The sequence below is a fragment of the Hetaerina americana genome, unplaced genomic scaffold, assembly GCF_022747635.1.
Source record: "Hetaerina americana unplaced genomic scaffold, ioHetAmer1.1.p SCAF_18, whole genome shotgun sequence".
Taxonomy (NCBI): Eukaryota; Metazoa; Arthropoda; class Insecta; order Odonata; family Calopterygidae; genus Hetaerina; species Hetaerina americana.
The window spans coordinates 3,363,615-3,384,368 of NW_027286741.1; the positions used below are offsets into that span (position 1 = coordinate 3,363,615).

Below are 20,754 nucleotides of genomic sequence, written 5' to 3' on the forward strand. Positions count from 1 at the left end.
GCCCAACCAGTATGAAAGCTGAACTGGATTCTACTCTTGAGAGAGCCTGCTCCTTCATTTACAACTGGGGAGTGTATAGAGCTGAAAGGAGATTATTTTGAAAAATAAATATATTTTTTCCAATATGTTTGTGTTTTCCTTGTTGGTTCAGGTACTTCTGGGATTACCCTCTTATTAAATTAAATGAATACTTGTTTTTGCCAAACAAATGCTTTAACCTTAATGATAACTTAAATTTGGGGTGCATGAATTTGAGGTTTGGCTTAAGTCCAGAGGTTTAAGGTGACCTTCTTTTTAACAAGGCATTTGCCAGACGTGGGCATATGTGTTTCCAAAATAAGTTAGACATACCTTAAAAATACTTAACACAAGTAAGTAAAAATTTCTTTACTATATTTGCTTGAGATTATACTATTCATTTTCCAGCTCCTTTTAGGTCTTTAGATACATTAGTTCTTGACTTAATCTATCATTACTAGAAGTTTGGAAAGATATCTCATGTAACAAATGGACTTTATTCAAACCCCCATGCATGTACGTAATAAACATGACTCTTCTTCACATGATATGATATTTTAAATCTAAATGGCATCGTGCATGCTGTTGACTGGTGTGCCTCTCATTGTGACAGTAGCTCCGAAGATGGACGAGTCCTATGTGGAGGGCATCACTCAGTGTCTGCAGAGGCTCACTGCGCTCTGTCGAGAGAACCCTGAAAATAGCGTGGCGCTGTCCAAGCAGGGCGTGATTGAACGGCTGCTCCAGGGATTCTCGCCGAGCCTAGAGGGTGTGGATTCAACAGGTTGGTGCGCTCCCCTCTTTCCCCATCCTGGGCCAAAAGGGTGCTCATGGTGCACAGCTGATGTTGCCATTGGCTGTCGGTTGAATGGAGAGCAGTGCGTGTGTTGTGATGCACCTCCCTGATGCACCGTGGTATAGGTTCTTTCTCAATGCAAGAAAGCAAGCAATTCATCTGGGCGCTTGCTTTGGAATCATCCTCCATTGGCTGCTTTGGTTGCACTTGCCAGATGACGCATTTATTATGGAGGAAAACCCCTGGCGGTGTTGTGAGGACATCGGCCACCATTTTCAGATACTAACCAATCAAGGGTTATAGATTTAAACAAATCAGAAATTGCAAAACTTAACTTCAGTGTGCTGAATAAGACCGTGCAGAAAAAAAGTATTGATGGACTCTTTTGAGCGTCATTCCAATTTGAATTGTGGTCCCTTGCTTCTCTAGTGACCCGCGAGAGGCCTCAAGATTTCAATTGGTTCACGATTTTGTTGAGTGATTTTACGAGTATCAAAGTTCAAAAATTCAATTCATTTATTTAAATATCGACCATTCTCACTACCTTTTGGTACAATTTCAATTCTGCCTGCATATATTTATGAATATTTTAATATTGCATAATATGCATTTATTTGTTAAGTAGATCATTTAGTGCTAATTGTTTATATTTATTTATTACTTGCAAACGGAAGGTAAATGACTAAGCATTTGCCAATATTTTTTTTCACAAGGACATCATAATACAGAAAGTGCCACACATTTTCCAGCTGTCAGTAATTGCAATTTTAGGCCAACAGTCATAATTATATCATCTATGATGGCAATTTCTTGTAGCCTTCTTCCTTTTAAGCATATATTTCATGAAAAGAGAATTATGATGCAAACTCAATTGCATTGGGAAACAAATTATTAAGTTTCATATCTTCCTCTTTATCAGGCTCCAGTTTGTTTGATATCCATCAAATGTCACTGTAAATACCGCGGCTACTTGGTCAGTGCTAATTAAAACCACAGGAAGTGAAAAACCAAGAATCCTCATAGTGCTTGTAGTCTGAGGCAACTGGCTGAAATACAGTCTGATGTGAAATTTTGAAACAAGAAATCCTTGGTACTACTTTGTTAAGTATTATCATTGGCCATTAATATCCATTTGTCTTCGCAAACATAACTCATGTCACGAGGAATTAAGGAAATAAGATTTAAATATGGAATTGCCTCAGAAAATAAAAGCAACTTAAGATGAACTATAAGTATAGTAATTATCTTTCAAATTAAAACTCAAGACCCTCCTTTTAATGAAGTCTTATTATTCATTGAATGAATTTTCAAACGAAAATAAATATTAGTGCAATGTGTTTTTATTATTTACTCTAATCTATGTACATGTTCTTTTTCAAGCATGTTCATAGTGTTCCCATGTACTTGCATTTTTCTTTTTGTTCGACAACTCCCATACCTACATGATATATTTAATCAGTGGACAATAAAAATATTATTATTATTAAAAAATACTAACTTTCAACTTTAATTCCGAAAAAATATTAAATGACTTTGTAATGGAGCTATATTTGGTCAAATGTTACTAAATAGTTTTGTTTAATTAAAGTTTGTCAAGTGATAATCTTATGTATTGAAAATGTTGCAAAATTGCATGCACTATGGAATTTCTCTGTTAACTTGGCTCATTTGTTAGTAAAAAGTTGCAGATCATTGAAATCTAAGGCATGCCTCAAAATATTGACATAGGTATACTACCTTGATCAAAAAGTTCCCGGAATAACCACCGTGTGGCGCTCCCATCGTTCCGATTTGAGTTCTGTTTTTTTTGTTAAATTGGTACATCTGTTGTTGATATTCCTTTTAAATCTTAGTGTCATAACTTGGCATTTGCAAAAGTTACGGTCGGTTTTCGGTATGTCCATCAGTGCTTCCTGCGATTTTTCCATTACTTCCTCTCGGCTGCTAAAACGCGTTCCCCGTAATGGTTTTTTTAATCGATTGAACAGAAAGAAGTCACAGGGAGCCAAATCAGGTGAATTCGGTGGCTGTTGGATGGTATTTGTTGCATTTTTCGTCAAAAAATTACGAATAATGATAGCACTGTGCAACGGTGCGTTATCATGGTGCAAAATCCACGAGTTTTCTGCCCACATTTCTGGTCTCTTTCGGCGAATTGCTTCACGCAAACGTCTCATAACGCCCAAATAATACTCTTTGTTTACTGTCTGGCCTTCTGGCAAAAATTCATGATGCACTACACCGTTGTAATCCATGAAAACCATCAGCATTGCCTTCTTTTTTGACTGAAAACGACGTGGTTTTTTTGGTCTCGGCTCATTTGGTGAACGCCATTCACTTGCCTGATGTCTGGATTGCGTGTCGTACTCATAAACCCACGTCTCGTCTCCAGTAATGATCCTTTTGATGAATGTGGGATCGGATTCAGCCTCGCAAATCATGTCTTTTGCGACGTCAACACGGTCTCTTTTTTGCACGAAATTGAGGTATTTTGGCACCAACTTTGCTGCTACACGACGGAAACCCAAATCATTAACCACAATGTCTTGGGCGGATCCATAGGCAATGTTCAAGTCCTCCGCTATTTCTCTGATGGTTAATTTGCGGTTATTGACCAACATTTCTTTTACTTTATCAATTTTTTCACCGACTTTCGATGTCGATGGTCTGCCACTGCGTTCATCATCTTCGATTGACTCACGACCACTTCTGAACCGCTCGTGCCACTGGTAAACGACCGTTTTTTTTAGAGAATCGTTGCCGAAACACTTTTCCAACATTTCCAACGTCCGTGCGCCACTAAATCCGTTTTTTACGCAAAATTTAATACAAGTTCGTTGTTGCAAATTTAAATCCATTTCTGAAATTGTAAAAAATCGCCAACACACACAGAGATAGATGTACTCTTGGCTACGTAACTTTTGCAAATGTCAAGTTATGACACTAAGATTTAAAGGGAATATCAACAACAGATGTACCAATTTAACAAAAAAAAACAGAACTCAAATCGGAACGATGGGAGCGCCACACGGTGGTTATTCCGGGAACTTTTTGATCAAGGTAGTATAGTTATAAATTGTTATGATAATTGTTATTATTGCTAATCCACGAGTAAAGATAGGGCTTTGGATGGACACAGCCTGGATAGCAGTAAAATGATACATTCTGGAAATTAATCTGCATTCCATTCCATTGTTTTGAGTTCCAAGCATGATTAAGGCAACAAGTTAACAATTTTATTAGCGTGAAATTATATCCATCAGGGGCAGTGATAGGAAATCACTTGTCAAGGATACATCAATTTCCCACAAATTTAAGTTATTGTGTCATTTGTGCAGATATTTTCTCTATAGATCTAGTATTGCGGGAGAAGTTGCTATTTAAAAGTTTTCATTACAAGGGATTTTTTTGCATTTTTTAAATGTTTGCATAAATAAATGAATGGTGATGTCATTCCTTTTTTTTGTGTTAAATTCTCCTGGGTGATATTAAATTTTCAAACCTTTCAAAGATACCCTTGCCCATACATGCTGCAACCTCTTTCTCCTCCCCCAAACCCCATCAACCTCTTTTTATTATAAATCTTAAGTTTACACGTACGTCTATGCTGTGGTCCCCACGAAAGCATAAATTTGAGCCTCTACTGTGTTCATTTGTGAGTCGTTTATAATACAGGAGCTAATAAAAGAAAGTGTGTTATTTATTTTAGGATATTCTTTACGTTGAATTATTCTGTCGTGCTTGTTTTGTGGAGCGGTGTAAAATATTCATAATCAGAGGAAAGTACCAAAATGGCATCATGGAAACCGTCATGATTACCAATTTCTCTGTGTTTATTAAGATTCAAGAGAAGTATAATGGCCCTTCATTACCTGGACCACTTAGCAGCACCAACCTGTGACACTGCTGGGTGGCCAGCATGCACCAACCCACAGCACCATGCTGGGCATGCAATGTGCGATGAGGGAGGGTGCGTGAACATCAGCACCAGTGGTGAGGACAAAGCTCACCTTCAAAAAGCGGTGGCCTATTCAAATCCCAAGTGAAATTGTTTGTGTGTCAGCATCATTGCCTGGGGCATGCCGATGAGCGGTTCGCCACTCTGCGGTGCAGTGGCTGTTCTGTGGACCTGTTGCCCACCCCCTCTTTTCATGAGTATTAATTTTAGTATATTTATGCAGCGAATGACCCCTGAGAGACTTCAGCATAGATGGTGTAGTGATGGAGACGTGCATGTGTGCATACTATTTTGGCATCTCCCTCCACAGGCATGCAGCAGGTGGTGCTTGACCTATTCACGCACTTGGCGCGGTACAGCATCACACCCACAGAGCTGGCTACCTACTTGGGGTTCTTCAAGACTGATGCTCCTCCAGTGGTTAGTGATTCATATTTCATTTTGAAGTTTCCTGTGGTGGCTTGAGGAATTCAGGTGAAGTGTTGAATAATGAATTGGGCTACTTGAAATATGTGCATGTGGGAAAATCTTTCAGTAAATTGACTGTCGATGGGATTTTTTTCCCTTCGTGTATTTAATTTGATATTAAGCATGGGAAGCATTGCGCCCTCTATCAATGTATGTATGCCACTCACTGATGCATTGCTCATTTGCAAGAATGCTGATTCCACTGGTGTAATTGTGAATTTTTTTTGGGTCGCATCAAGTCATGTTATCCAGCCCATGAAGGTGAAGTTTGGCATGTTGTATAATGTTGCTGTTTGTAAACAATTTCTGTTGTTGAATATTCTTTAGTGGTATCTCAATCCCTACTTGAAGTGCTTTGTGGAGGGCATTTGAGTGAATACGTCATTTGTCAGAAGGGACGATAAACTGCGGACCCCTTGGCACCTTTTTTTAAGAGGAGGCTAATGCCGATGCCGGGTTTCTGTCCACCCTTCATCCTTTCCTGTCCATCCCTAATGGTGCAAATGACCTCGGCAGTCGGTCGCCTCCCCTAAATACTCCTAGTAATTTCTGTAATTTCAGAAATGCTAATTGGATCATTTCTTTTCGAGTTTCAGTAGCCTAATAACTTTTAAAAGAGTCATAAAAACTTTAAACTTAATCTGTTTCAACAGCAGGCAGAGTGACTAAAACATGTAGGATAATATGAGTAATGATGAACTGGAGGTTACATTTCATTTTTGTAATCAGATTATACTATTGTAGGAGTTAAGTATTCTCTTCAAGAGACTCTTGTTGCACTATTGATTTTAGAGCTCAGATTTTTGAGGTGATGCCTCTGGACACCTCCAACTTCACCCAAGCTGTGTAATATATTTCAGGTGCCTTATCTCCCTGGGAAGGCCACTCAATCTATCGTTGTGTCCTTTTTCCTCCCAGCAAAAATACTATATTGCTTAAACTTTTTAAACTCCCATTTCAACTAGTAGAGAAATCTTTGATGTTTTGGGACTTCCAAAGAATTCTAGTCTTACTGCATTCCAAATAACATTATTTTCCCCTCGATAATGCACACCTTATGTATAACACGCACCCAGAACTTTGTAGTTATCATGAATTTGTATATATACAGCGCGCCCGGGGCTCCATAGTTATCTTGAACGTGTACAGATGCCGCACACCGTGCTCTTCTAGATACCCTCCAAGTTCTACGAAAGTGGTGGTTCTATGAATCACCACCTACATCGTGATCATTTCAAACCGGAATTGAGTTAAGCTTTTGTAAATTAGAATATTCTCAAGAAAATTACCCATGGAGAAGAAAATCGTATATAGCGATGTTTAAGCTAGAAGTCATCAATTTTTGCGAAAGAAAAGGAAATTGCGAGGCTGCCAGGATTTATCCAATTAATAAATCTTTTAAATCAAAGTTACTTTCTAGTTGGGTAAAGTAGATGATGTCCAGTATGAAATACTGCACAGAATCGGGAAGGATAAAAAGAGTGTCTTATGAAGAAATAAGCCGGTGGATTGTGGAAATTTGGCAGGGCATCAGAGTGACTTGTGTAAAAAATGGATTTGAAAAACCTATAGGCAATATTTCAATGCAAGTGCTAGAAGATGAGGAAGAGTTAACTTCGGAGAGTGAACTCGGTTATGTGCCTGAAAAGATAATAAATGCACTTAATTCATTTAATTGTGGTTCAGGTGACGAATTTCTTGGATTTGAGTGATCTGCCTATCATGTATTTATATGTACGTGTAAATAGTACGACGTACTCGATGTATGCGTGAAGTACTATGTATTAGAATAAAGAAGTACTACGTAGTAGAATAAATGAAGCATAGAAATTATATGTTTCTTCTTTTTCCCATGGATTTATGGGATGAAATAATGGTGAAAGTAGTAGATCTGTATAAAATAGAATGCAATTAGAAAGCCATGATTCCAGGCTGATTTATTTTACGAGACTCCTCTTTAATTATTGTGTACATAGGTATGTAAAAGTTTGGATTTTTTCAATTTTTATTACATAACGCGCATCATCATTTTCTCGATCATTTTTGTAGAGATGAGCATGCACGTTATCGATGGGAAAATACGGTATATTTCCTCAGTTAATTATTTGTAAAATATTTGATGAAAAACGTACAAGTGCCGAGAATGCTCACATTGACCACCATTATATGGTCTAGCCATACCATTCTTCTTATTTATTCTTTATTCGTAGAAACTCACTGTTGCCATTGTATTTAGTTGTTTTAATCATTGGTATGGGTGAAATTCACCTATTGTATGAGGCATATTAAAAAATTAAATATTCATTTTCTTAAAATTAAAATAATATTTATAAATAACATAAATAAAATTTAAATAAAGGCAGGTAGGAACGAAGTTGTACGCATGCAGCACCATCTATTGATTGTTTCCAAAGCCACTGGAGTTATTGTTTTCATTTAGGAGCCTTTTGCCTGTCGGTGAATGCAGTTCACAATGTCCACAATAGTTGTTGCTCTTGCCAGTTGCAAAGTGTGTGCTGTGCTTTGATTTTTGAGAGGCCCAAATTCATTGGGAGTTAGTTGTACCTCGTTCATGGACCACCAGTAATGAGTTAAGGAATGATTAGACAATGGTGTCTACACTTCAAAAATGGCCAAGCAAATTTGTTTAATGGAGAGTGGAGTGGCAGGCCCAGCATATCCCACACCCATGACATTGTTCAACAAGTGGGCCAAGAACTGTGATCTGATTGATGATCGCTGTTCTGGCTGATAAATTTCCTCCTCTTGTTCAATACACAACAACTTACACCATTGATACGGAAAATCTCAATTGTCACTAGCTATGTGCTACATGGGTACCTATAATCCACACTGACCAACACAAAGAGGCGAGAATGTTGAGTAGATGAGCATTCTTGGGTTGCTATCCCCAGTTCTGACCTTGCACTTAGTGTCTATTACCTCTTGCACTTCAAACAGAGTCTTGGTAGACAACGGTTTGAAGGCAACGAGGGACTTAAGACCACTGTTGTCAAGTGATTCAATTCCCCGGTGGCAAACTTCTATGCTGAGTGATTAGAAAAAAGTTGGTGCAGCATTGTGAAAAATGATTACAACTGAATGGGGGTTATGTAGATAAGTGAAGTAGGTTTGGTGGGAACAAGAACTGTCAATTAAAACTATACTTTTTCTACTCAACATGTGCAGTGGAACCTCATAAAAGGAGCATTATCTGTTCCACGATTTTCTCATAAAGCAAAACACTTGTTTAGAAAAACAATTTTTTGCATATAAATTAATATAAAATATGATAATGTGTTCCATGCCGGAAAAAATATTATGCACGAGGTTTATTCAAAGAAAATTATACATGACAAATTCCAAAGAAACTGCGGGAGATGCCGCAACAGTAACTTTTAACGGAGTCATCCGCTAATGTGCATTTCAATGCAACAATTTCAGAGCGTAAAAATCATTCGCCTTGACTGGGACTCGAACCCAGATCCCTCAATATCCGGTCGAGTGCTTTAGCCACTTAAGCTACCGAGGCGTCCTCTTAAACTCTGAAATTTTGGGGCTTTTAAAGGAACAAGAAGTCTAGGCGAATGATTTTTACACTCTGAAATTGTTGCATTGAAAATTATACATAATGTACATTAATTAGAATTGTTAGTTATGTTCACCTTTTCTTCTATAATTGAATGAAGCAACGGGATGCAAAATCAATTTGTAAAAGCAAAAAAAAGAATCAAAATTAATTTTAAATAATTTTCGGATACATTCCAATTTCTGTTTGCTAGAAAGCTGTCTATAGGCATTTTTTTAGTAAAAATATTAAAATTTGGTAAAAATGCGACTCTGAATGATTGTTAATTAAATTTCTGGCAGGGATTGCCACTGCCTTAGTAGGGCGATGCATCAAACACATGGTATGATGCAACAATTTCCTGTGACCTCCATATCTTATGTAGCCTGCTGTTTTGGACTTCACACTTCATGAAATCTCATGGAGTTTCTTGAATGGTAAACAAGCAGGGGTTTGATTCCCAATTCGCCACTCGCATATTTGCTCAATAGCAGCATGAGACGGCCTTCAATTGGCTTGTGGTCAGGCAATGCATTCTCTTCTACTGTTATGTGAACAAATACAGGTACACTTTGGCATCTTCTTCCTGAAGAGACCTGTCGCGGTACATATAAAAAACATGTTGGGGCAGGTAACCCTCAGTATCTATGAGCTGTTTGAAGTCACCAGTGAAGTTCTCTGCTGCCTTTGGCTCAGGGCTTGCTGCTTTACCATGCCTCACAATGCCGTGAATGATGGTCTTCTCCTTAACTTCTCGAACTAAGCATGGCTCCCTTGAAATAATTGTTTGGCCATTGATTATCAATATTTCTTATTAACAAGGTCGGTGAAAATAACATGTTTTGTGGTTACTCTTGCCACTTTAGTTGAAGCATCTGTGTCCTTAGTCTTGTTCGTGTTCTCAAAGAAAAGGTCAGTCGTTGATGTTGACCGATTGTTGAGGTGCACACTAGATTAGCCACGATCATACCTTGTTCTTAATTTTCAATGACTTCACTCTTCATTTCTACTATTTTTTAAAATTTTTATTCCCTCATGGTTTTCTTCAAATGGAGTCATCTGCGGGGGCATTTTTGAAACTATGCAGGAAATATTATTAAACTTTGGGCACAAAAATCACTAATAACATGTTTGAACACAAGTTTGGAAATATGTGTGATCCCTAGTGGCCCTAATATGCTAGTGGAACGAGTGCTAGAGACAAAATGCAGTAGCAGGTGTGCAATGAATCTGGGAATTTCCCTCTCCTCATCATCACTCTTGCAATAAATCACTTGTTAAGTGAGTCATTTTGTGGGACCAATGTTTTTGCTTGTTATGCGAGTTATTCTCCATGAGAGGTGCTTGTTAAGCAAGGTTCCATTGTATTTTTGATGACCAAATGGCCCTTACTTATTGAATATGACTTGTACCGTTAAAACTTTTTTTTATATTACTGTAAGAAATGTTTAGAATGCTAAGAAACTAAATATCGCACATTATAGGCATCACGCTCCAGAGATATTCCATTTTTTGAATACAGTGTTAGACACTTAGTGAGTCATAATTACATTTAAAGATAGTTTGCATTGAGAGAATTGTATTTCATCAAATTCACTCCCTCCTGGTTTCCATTGTACATACCCAAAGGACTCTCCTCTTTCCCCTCTTTCTTGCCATCCTCTTCCTCCTTGTATGCTACGGTTGGATTTCAAAATCATAATTAGTTCTCAGAATTAATGCATGCATTGAAATCTATGTTGGACAATAAAAACCTTAATTCTGATTTCAATGTCTGCTTTTTATTCAAAATTCTAGAAGTGTCTGCCAAATACTTCTTGTGGGCACTTTTTAATTTCATAGGATTACAAGCGACCTTTTTTTATCCCAGATTCTTGTATGTTTAGTTTTCCCTGCACCATCAGTCATTCACCCCTCTCTGTTCGTCACAAGTAGGAGTGACAGGTTGAAAGGCTGAGAGCAGTAATTGATGCTCTAGCCATTTGATGAACAGCTTTTCATTCTACAACTGCTCATAGATTCAAATTGTGCACATCTAATCGAGTGTACTTGGTGAACTCTACCATCACCTACTAAACCGACCTTCGGGTTGACTACTGTGTTTATGGTTTATATATATATAAATATATATATATGTATGTATGTATGTATATATATATATATATATATATATATATATATATATATATATATATATATATATATATATATATATATATATGTATAAATATTACATGTAATCCATTTGTTTGCCCCATCTTTGTTGTATCAGGAAGCGCTACTGGATCCACTGTGCTCCTTGATGGCCAGCACACGTGCGCAGCCACACTTCATCATGTGCTTCCCCATTGAGGGAGGAGGCACCACGTCAGAACATGCTGAGGGTGCAGGGGCACCATTCTCACAGAAGACAGCAGCCCTCAACGTGTCTCCCATGATGAGGCGCTCCCCGACGCTGTCCTCCAACACCAATGATGAGAGTGCCGCCATCACGCTGGCCAAGAACCTCCACAATGAACACGTGCGCTCAGGTACGTTCTTGCTCTTGTGTGGAGGTGAATAGGGTGGGATATTTGTTGAGATTTCTCTCTCATCCATTTCTTAGTACCATAAATGTGCCGTGTTCAGAAGATCACCCGGCTCTCGCTTTGGTGCAGAGTCCCAGTGCAATGGATTGTCATTCATTCAAGCCTGTGACTGTACGTGTTGGGTCCAATTCAAAAGGTCTTTAAGAAAAAATAGGAAAACATTATTTTGGATAGATTCTTATTTTATTTTTCAATAAATTCTCCTTTTTGCTCAAAACACTTTTCCCGTTGTTTCTCCAATTTTTTTTAAGTAGTCCTAAAAGTAGGTTTTTGGGAGGTTCTCAAATTGGCATCTATTATGGCGATGACCTCATTGGACATGAATCATTTTCCACCAAGCCATTTTTTCAAGTTTGGAAGTAAAAAAAGTTGCAGGGCGCCAAATGTGGTGAATAAGGTGGTGTTGTATCAATTCAAACTGTAATCCCATAATTATTGCCATCGAAACTGAGGAGTGCATTTGTGCATCGTCTTGTTCGAATAGATTTTTACCTTTGTCAAATAAAGATGTGGTTTCATGATTTATTTGTTCAACTGGTACAATAACAACACATACGAGGTCTGTCCAATAAATATGCGAACTGAGGCCATAAAAACCTTAGTTTGGAAAATTTAGTCTACATAGGTTTTGTCCCCTTTTCAAAGTACTCTCCATTCGTAGCCATGCACTTATTCCATCTTCTTTTTAAACTTGTCTAAAGCACCCTTGGAAGTCGTCGGCAGCAGTTAGGCTTTTTAGTTTTCTCATTGTTTCTTGCTTTATTGTTTCCTCCACATCTTCCCAATGTGATGTCCCCTCATCATATTTTTGTATTTTGGGAGAAAAGGGTAAAGTCGCACGGGGGGCGAGATCTGGCGAATAAGAAGGATGATCAAGGTCAAGGTGATTGAATTTCTTTCAAGAAACTGGCGACCAATCAATGCTAAATGAATGTGCAGGTGCATTGTCATGGTTGAAGGATCCATCCATCATGTTCAGTTGTAAAATAGTGTGCACTGTTGATTTTCCTAAATTTAGTTCATCAGATATCTTTCAGACAGTTTTTCGACGATCGGTAAGAACCAAGTCACGATGCACACCATCAATGTTGTCATGAATAACTGATCGTAGCACTTTGCCACTTGATAAAAATATTTTTATTTACGACCGGGTTTCGATGTATTACATCATCATCAGGTGAGCTGACCTGACCTGACCTGATGATGTTGTAATACATCGAAACCCGGTCATAAATAAAAATATTTTTATCAAATGGAAAAGTGCTACGATCAGTTATTCATTATGTTCGACTTCCACCACATCACGCCTGAAGCTACGCAATTTATCAATGTTGTCGTCAACACAGGTGTTTGAAGGTCGTCCCCGCCTTGCGTCCTTATCCGTGGCTGGTGTCTTGTCGGCCATCTTTAAAGTGCTTAACCCACTTGAAAACGGATGTTTTATTCAGAGTATTATAACCGTAAATGGCTGTCAACATATCAGTAATTTCTTGATAACTTTTATACCGCACTTCACCAAAAAACTCAATGTTGATTCGTTGCTCCGTGATTTTGTCAATTTCCATTTTCTACAAACAGTAAAAACAAGGACAAGAGAAACTAATATGACTGGCACCATGCGCACAGCTCGACGATCCGCCAAGCGCAGACGGCTCATTGTGTCTCAAGGCAACTAGCGCCATAAGGAGGCGGGGCTGTAGTCCGCATCATGGCCACCAGATTGCACCGGTTTGCGCATTTATTGCACAGACCAAGTATTACTGTCCATTTGTCGTTTATCCTCTTTGCAAGTTAATTCATTTACATGATTCCATGTGCATACCAACTAACTGTGTCCATCACCTCATGCCCAATTTCACCTTCTTTGGAGCTGGATCGCCTTCTGACACCCAATGTGTTTGACTGTTCAATTATGTCTGGAGTGTAGTGGTGCATCAGTGTTTCATCCACAGTTATGCATCAATGCGGAATCCCATTTAATTTGCAATGGAAAAGCACAAAACCTGTCTCTGAATCGACGACGCGATTGCATTAATTCTACCCTGAGAACAAATGCAATCTTTTTTTCAAAACTAGAAACTATTCCTCCTGACCTCAGCTATTTCATGAAATTTGATTTGACAATCACCTAAAACCATTGATGGCTTTGGATGCCGTTGTGTTGAGTATGCTCCTGAAACACACCATCCCGTGTATCTGGAATACTATTGAAGTTGCTTGGGAGTATAATTGGCCAAGTCAAGGTACATTTCAATAATGGGAAAACAGAATAATTGAATCACAGAAAGAACGAAAGCAAATTACTGGGAGAAAGTATTGATTAAAAACAAATATGTGGCCTGTGCAATAAATGTGCCAACTGGTGCAATCTGGCTGCTGTGACATGGACCATAGCCCCGCCCTCTAACGGCGCTAGATGAGGCCTGAGACCCCCAATGAGCCGTCTGTGCTGGGCAGATCATGGAGCTGTGCGTATGGTGCCAGTTATGTTAGTTCCTGTTGACTTTGTTTTTACTGTTCGTTGAACATGGAAATTGACGAAATCACGGAGCATCGAATCAACATCAAGTTTATTGGCGAAGTGCGGTAAAAATTATCAAGAAATTACTGAAATGTTGACAGCTGTTTACGGTGATAATGCTGTCTGAAGAATACATCCGTATTCAAGTGGATTAAGCATTTTAAAGATAGCCGACAAGATGCCATGGATGATGATGCAAGGCCGTGACGACCTTCAAACACCTTGTGTTGACGACAACGTTAATCGTGTGCGATCAACGTTGCGTGTCTGTGAACTGCATTCACCGACAGGCAAAAGACTACTAAATGAAAACAATAACTCCAGTGGCTTTGGAAACAATCAATAGATGGTGCTGCATGCATGCAACTTCGTTCTGACCTGCCTTAATTTAAATATAAAAAACGGGCTCCTACTTATGCCTCATATATATGACTTCACAATTCTCTGTTCAGTGTCTTGATTAGGGAGGTCAAAGATTTGACTTGCTGCCCACTGTGAAAACCTCTTAGAAATAATAGCCTGAATGATAGTGAAGTCAAAATATTGTGGTTTGCCAAAGTAATTAAACATGCAAAAGTCAATTATTGAAAGCAAAAGAATTCAAAAAGTCTGGTGAAATGCAAATTTTAAATAATTGATAAGAGGTCATTGTGAAAATCAATAGAATGTGCGAAATAAATGCAAAATTTGCTATAGTGTAAATGAGTATTGTAAGTAAGTATTTCAAAGTTATGCCAAACTGTATCTATTTGTTTGTTGATCTGTCCTGTGGTGTAATCTTTTGGGAAAACGCTGCGACTAAGACCTTTCCGATTCAAGGAAGATCTTTGAAAGTTTTGACCACAGTATCCATAAGAACTCCTGGAAGGCCACCGTTTCTTGTATTCAAAATAATGACACTCCCATGCATATACAGTGGTCATTGCCTGTAAAAAAAAATGCAGGTTTATTTTTGCTTGACTCATTTGTGCATTGTTAGTTCACTCGTGAGAGAGACAATGCACAAATAGTGCAGTAGTCTTGTGCTGTATCTTGTGTTGAAAGGTTACTTCTCATATGGATAAACAAAAAGCAAGCATGAGGCGACACTATTAATGTGAACAACATTTGTGAGATGCCAAAAGTGATTTTCACGAACCTCTAAGAAAATGTCAGGATTGTCAATGTCCAAAAAGGAAGTATTTGAACGGAGCTATTTGCAGTTGGAGAAGTTTACTAGAACAATTGGCATCCACGGTATTATAAGGCATGGTGAAGCGGCAAACTCTGAGTCGAAGGCAGCAGAGAACTTCATCGGTGACTTAGAGAAGCTGGTAGATTCGGAGGGTTACCCCAAACAACTGGTTTTTAATTGTGACAAGAAGGGTCTCTTCGGGAAGAAGATGCCCAGGTGAGCCTATGTAACAGTAGAGGAGAAAGTACTGGCTGGCCAAAAGCCAATGAAGGACCATCTCAAGCTAATAATTTGTGCCCATGCAAGTGTCTATTTGAAAGTTAATACCTTGTTTGTTAATCATTCAGAAACTTCACACGAACCTTGACGAAGTGTAGAGTCAAGAAGAGCAGGATGTATTTGATGTGTAGGGCATGGGAAACTGTTACTTTGTGCATAGAGAAGCATCACCTTAATAGGGCCGTGGCTATGCCCACTAGAAATATATTTGATGATAATGCTCACTCATACAGTTTTGAAGTGCTGGCAAAACAAAAGTCTCTGGTCGGCATTTTTGCAAAAAAAGAATTAAAAAGGTGCCATAAATAACAACCTAATTATTTTGATTATTTTTTGTTTTCAACGGATGGAATATGCATCCCAGGTTGGTTCATTTCAAAATAGAAGAAATAATGAAGATAATATGTGATCCTTACGTTATGTATATAATTTTCTTTGAATAAACCTTAAACTCAATTTATTTTTTTTGGCATGTAACGCATTATTGTATTATACTTTAATTTATATGGAAAAATTGTATTGCTTAATGCTTCCTTTACATTAATGATTGCAGAACTAATTATGCTCCTGTGTAAGGGTTCACTCTATCTGTATTTTTCTAGGTATTTTTAAATATTCTATATGTGGTCAATTATCAAAATGAACTACTTTTTATATGACCTAAAAAAATAATGAATCACCCATGAGATATGTTGTCCACTCCACTGCTACTATTCTCTTTGCTGTCTTTATTCTTCTCTCAAATCCTATTTTCTGTATTCCCCGATACTCCAACTTCATTCCGACCTTGATCCAAAACTGTGTCCATGGAAACCTACCTTTGTGACCCTTTGAAAAATTCATTCCAAAGGAAGATTGTAATTTTCCAAAAAATAAAAAAAAATCAGTGCTAGTTTATTTTGGTATAAATTAATTGTAGCATTAAAGTAGATGTAAATTGATTAATTCAGTGATGGATTAATTTGGTTTATAAAATTGATATTTTTTTTAAGTATCAAGAATTTGCCGTCTAATGCATATAGTTACATTAACTTGAATTTGTGGAATGGAAGTAGTCTCTTGTAAAATAATGATTTAATGATGGTCCTTTCTGAATCGGTGCAAATGGAGGTCCTTGGCAAACACCGTGGAGTGATATCATGTAGCTGGCAAAACACCTTATCACTTGTGTGTGTACACCCTTGACACTCCCTCGCGTTGCCTTCTCCCTCTGCAGGCATATCATCGGTGTGGGTGCAGAGTGCCTTGGTGCTCCCCATTGACGTTGACATAGGCTGGTCCCCTTGGGCGCACGGATTCTCACTGTCCATGTGGCTCCAGCTTGGATGCACGGAGGGCAAGGCAAGGCAACACCACCCCAACGGCTGCTGCCCTCTTGTGCCCAGCTCGGCAGGTTCCTCGCGCTCCTCCTCGTCCCTCGGCCCCCTCTCCTCACTCGCCACCTCGCTCAGCAGTGGCAGCAAGTGGGCCTTCATCCCGGACCCTCCTCGTGATTGCAGTGAGTCATCCATTGCCTTGCACTTGACATTCGTCCAGGAGGCCACAACATGAGAATTGACTGATGTGGATTAATCAAAACTCCTACTTGATGGTCATAAATTTAGATATTTTATGGATTTGGATTTCTTTCCGGGAAACCTTTTATTGTGTGGAACTGATTGTGGCCAATTTGGCCCACCATTGATTAAGGAGTTTTTAGGAGAAATGCCAAAAATGTGGCTTTTAATCAGGATTAGAAGGGACGTACATCTGGGTGAAATACGTGTCTGAGATGCTCATCTGTCTTTAGAATGGTAAGCAAAAGGGATTTGGTGAATGCTCTGTAAAAATCAGTTTTTTTCGAATTTGCTAAGGGGGAAATTCTTGCATGTCATTATGAGATACACTTGAGAGATACCACAAATTCACGCCTCAGGATCTTTATTCTCCTGCAACACCTTTGCCAAGTGCTACCCTCTATTGACAGAAACTTGAGATTTAGAATGCGCAATTTTAAATAGCTTTGTGTGAAAATTAGGGCCTTAATGTTTATCTAAATATTTTTAATTGTTATGTTCTAAGAATTATTTTAAATAGGCACCTTAATATTTGTCACCTAAATATTTTTAATTCTATTTCCCCAGAGTTTTATGCTCATCTTTACTGTGATAGTACAATCATTTTGTTGTGAGTTTTGTTAGTTCCTGGAAATGTAATGTATTGTGGTTGTCTAGTTATGATACGAGTGATTTTCAGATTTCCTATTAAGTAAGTGATATATTTTTGGTGTGAGTGAAATGATAACAGCTCTTTATCGCTGACCATTTCATGCGGTATTTCCTCAAAATATTGGTTTCATTTTCCAGGGAATCCATGTTCAGACGGTGGCCAGCAATTCTAGATTCAACAATTTCAGAATGTAAAAATGGCTTGACCATGATTCAAACCTGGATCCCTCGATGCCTGGCTGAGTCATACTCGTACACTCCGAGGTTTTGGGGACTTTAAAGGAACAAGATGTTGTGACAAAATACCGTGCATACAATGTCACAGGCAGTCATAGTTGTGCGTGATATGCCATAGCCCACAAGGTTAAAGCCAACTGTAAACACTAGGGGCGTTTCATCTTTGACAAATTCCAAGAAACTGTGGGAGATGCCATGACAGTAACTTTTAATGGAGTCATGTATGTACGGTATTTTGTCACATCATCTTGTCCCTTTAGAGCCCCCAAAATCTCGAATTGTTCCAGGACCCTTCGGTGGCTTAACTGGTTAAAGCATTCGGCCAGACATAGATGGATCCGGGTTTGAATCCTGGCCAAAGCAAATGGTTTTTACACCCTGAAAATGTTGCATTGTAATGCATATTTAGCGGATTACTTGATTTAAAGCTACCGTTGTAGCATTTCCCTCAATTTCTTGGAATCCTAGATTCTTTGAAAATGAAAAATTTTAAATGGTGTTTAATTAAAATTTTCTTCAAATGAACAATGTCAGTATTAATTGGGATTAAACATGATACTGCATTATCTTGTATATTACATAATTCATCTTATATCCTTGATCTCATTATGCAATATGCTGTGACATTTGGTGTAACTCCAGTATTGATAATGGATTACCCCTTAATGCTAAGTGATATTTTTAGTGCTCTCTGGTTGGCGCTGGTGGTCTGTGTGCCCCTTGGGGTCCGGAAGAGAAGTCACTCCCGGCTCACCATCCCTGAAGGTGTGCCACAGGGGCCAAACCTTCGCCGGAGAGCATTTGTCCCAGTTGAATGAACAGAATAGATGTTATTGCATCACTTGATAGAATGGGGAAAAAGGCTAGGGCAGCAGGAGTCTGTTGTGGGGCTTGAATGTTTAATTTAAGATAGTTGTATTGGTTGTGTCTCCTCCACAGGCCCTCCCCCGCAGGGTGCCACCTCCTCTTTCACACCCTCTCTCAGCACTACCGGAGCAGAGGGAGCCGGGAACGGCATTGCATGGAAACCCGTTGGCAGCAGCCTTGGCTCACTTCACTTGTTCTCGGTCGGGAGTGAGGTGCTCACGTTGGAGGCATGGGCCAACCCTAGTGCAGGTGAGCAGGGGCGGGGTGGGTGGGTGGGTGGGGGGGGGAGAGTGAAATTCCCCCACTCCCTCCTCCTTGGAATCTGCGTTTGGGGGCTTGCGTTTTGATGACGTGTCGCTCATTCAAAACTAGAATGATGCACCATTGCTGCTTGTCGAAGCTCAAATATCAGAAAGCATTAATTATGTTGAATATTAAAAACAAATCAGAAAATCAAATGGCAAGAATATTGTGTTATAAAATGTTGTCAACACTATCTTTTATGGTTTGAAGAATATTAATTATGCAGAAAAGTTTTGCAATTTTATATGACTGGTGGTACATATTTCATACATTTTTACCATCATTGAATCATGGTGTGGTAATTGAGTGTGAGTACTGAGCAGGGTTTGTGAATATACCCTCTATTCACTCTGCTTATTATAAGGTTCAGAGAATGTTGTAAAGGTCACTGATGGTACTTCTCATTCTCACTTCTGTCTCTCATTATCACTTCCTTTAACCTCCTTAATTTTGTCTTTGTTCCTAAGGGTAGTGCAAATCATATACTACCTTGATCAAAAAGTTCCCGGAATAACCACCGTGTGGCGCTCCCATCGTTCCGATTTGAGTTCTGTTTTTTTTGTTAAATTGGTACATCTGTTTTTGATATTCCCTTTAAATCTTAGTGTCATAACTTGACATTTGCAAAAGTTACGTAGCCAAGAGTACATCTATCTCTGTGTGTGTTGGCGATTTTTTACAATTTCAGAAATGGATTTAAATTTGCAACAACGAACTTGTATTAAATTTTGCGTAAAAAACGGATTTAGTGGCGCACGGACGTTGGAAATGTTGGAAAAGTGTTTCGGCAACGATTCTCTAAAAAAAACGGTCGTTTACCAGTGGCACGAGCGGTTCAGAAGTGGTCGTGAGTCAATCGAAGATGATGAACGCAGTGGCAGACCATCGACATCGAAAGTCGGTGAAAAAATTGATAAAGTAAAAGAAATGTTGGTCAATAACCGCAAATTAACCATCAGAGAAATAGCGGAGGACTTGAACATTGCCTATGGATCCGCCCAAGACATTGTGGTTAATGATTTGGGTTTCCGTCGTGTAGCAGCAAAGTTGGTGCCAAAAGACCTCAATTTCGTGCAAAAAAGAGACCGTGTTGACGTCGCAAAAGACATGATTTGCGAGGCTGAATCCGATCCCACATTCATCAAAAGGATCATTACTGGAGACGAGACGTGGGTTTATGAGTACGACACGCAATCCAGACATCAGGCAAGTGAATGGCGTTCACCAAATGAGCCGAGACCAAAAAAACCACGTCGTTTTCAGTCAAAAAAGAAGGCAATGCTGACGGTTTTCATGGATTACAACGGTGTAGTGCATCATGAATTTTTGCCAGAAGGCCAGACAGTAAACAAAGAGTATTATTTGGGCGTTATGAGACGTTTGCGTGAAGCAATTCGCCGAAAGAGACCAGAAATGTGGGCAGAAAACTCGTGGATTTTGCACCATTATAACGCACCGTCGCACAGTGCTATCATTATTCGTAATTTTTTGACGAAAAATGCAACAAATACCATCCAACAGCCACCGAATTCACCTGATTTGGCTCCCTGTGACTTCTTTCTGTTCAATCGAGTTAAAAAACCATTACGGGGAACGCGTTTTAGCAGCCGAGAGGAAGTAATGGAAAAATCGCAGGAAGCACTGATGGACATACCGAAAACCGACCGTAACTTTTGCAAATGTCAAGTTATGACACTAAGATTTAAAGGGAATATCAACAACAGATATACCAATTTAACAAAAAAACAGAATTCAAATCGGAACGATGGG

At 38.9% G+C, this 20,754-nt stretch overlaps 1 protein-coding gene across 3 annotated transcripts in view; it reads left to right on the top strand.

The window, feature by feature from the left end:
• mv (lysosomal-trafficking regulator mauve) overlaps positions 1-20,754 on the top strand; it is a 187,632-nt gene that overhangs the window by 31,170 nt on the left and 135,708 nt on the right. For 2 of the 3 annotated variants that reach the window (XM_071584371.1, XM_071584372.1), the window contains exons 9-13: positions 632-802; positions 5,083-5,192; positions 11,081-11,339; positions 16,587-16,868; positions 18,754-18,930. In XM_071584371.1, the coding sequence (XP_071440472.1) occupies positions 632-802; positions 5,083-5,192; positions 11,081-11,339; positions 16,587-16,868; positions 18,754-18,930 (999 nt within the window). The remainder of the gene's footprint in view (positions 1-631; positions 803-5,082; positions 5,193-11,080; positions 11,340-16,586; positions 16,869-18,753; positions 18,931-20,754) is intronic. The other variant, XM_071584373.1, reaches the window with a different exon arrangement.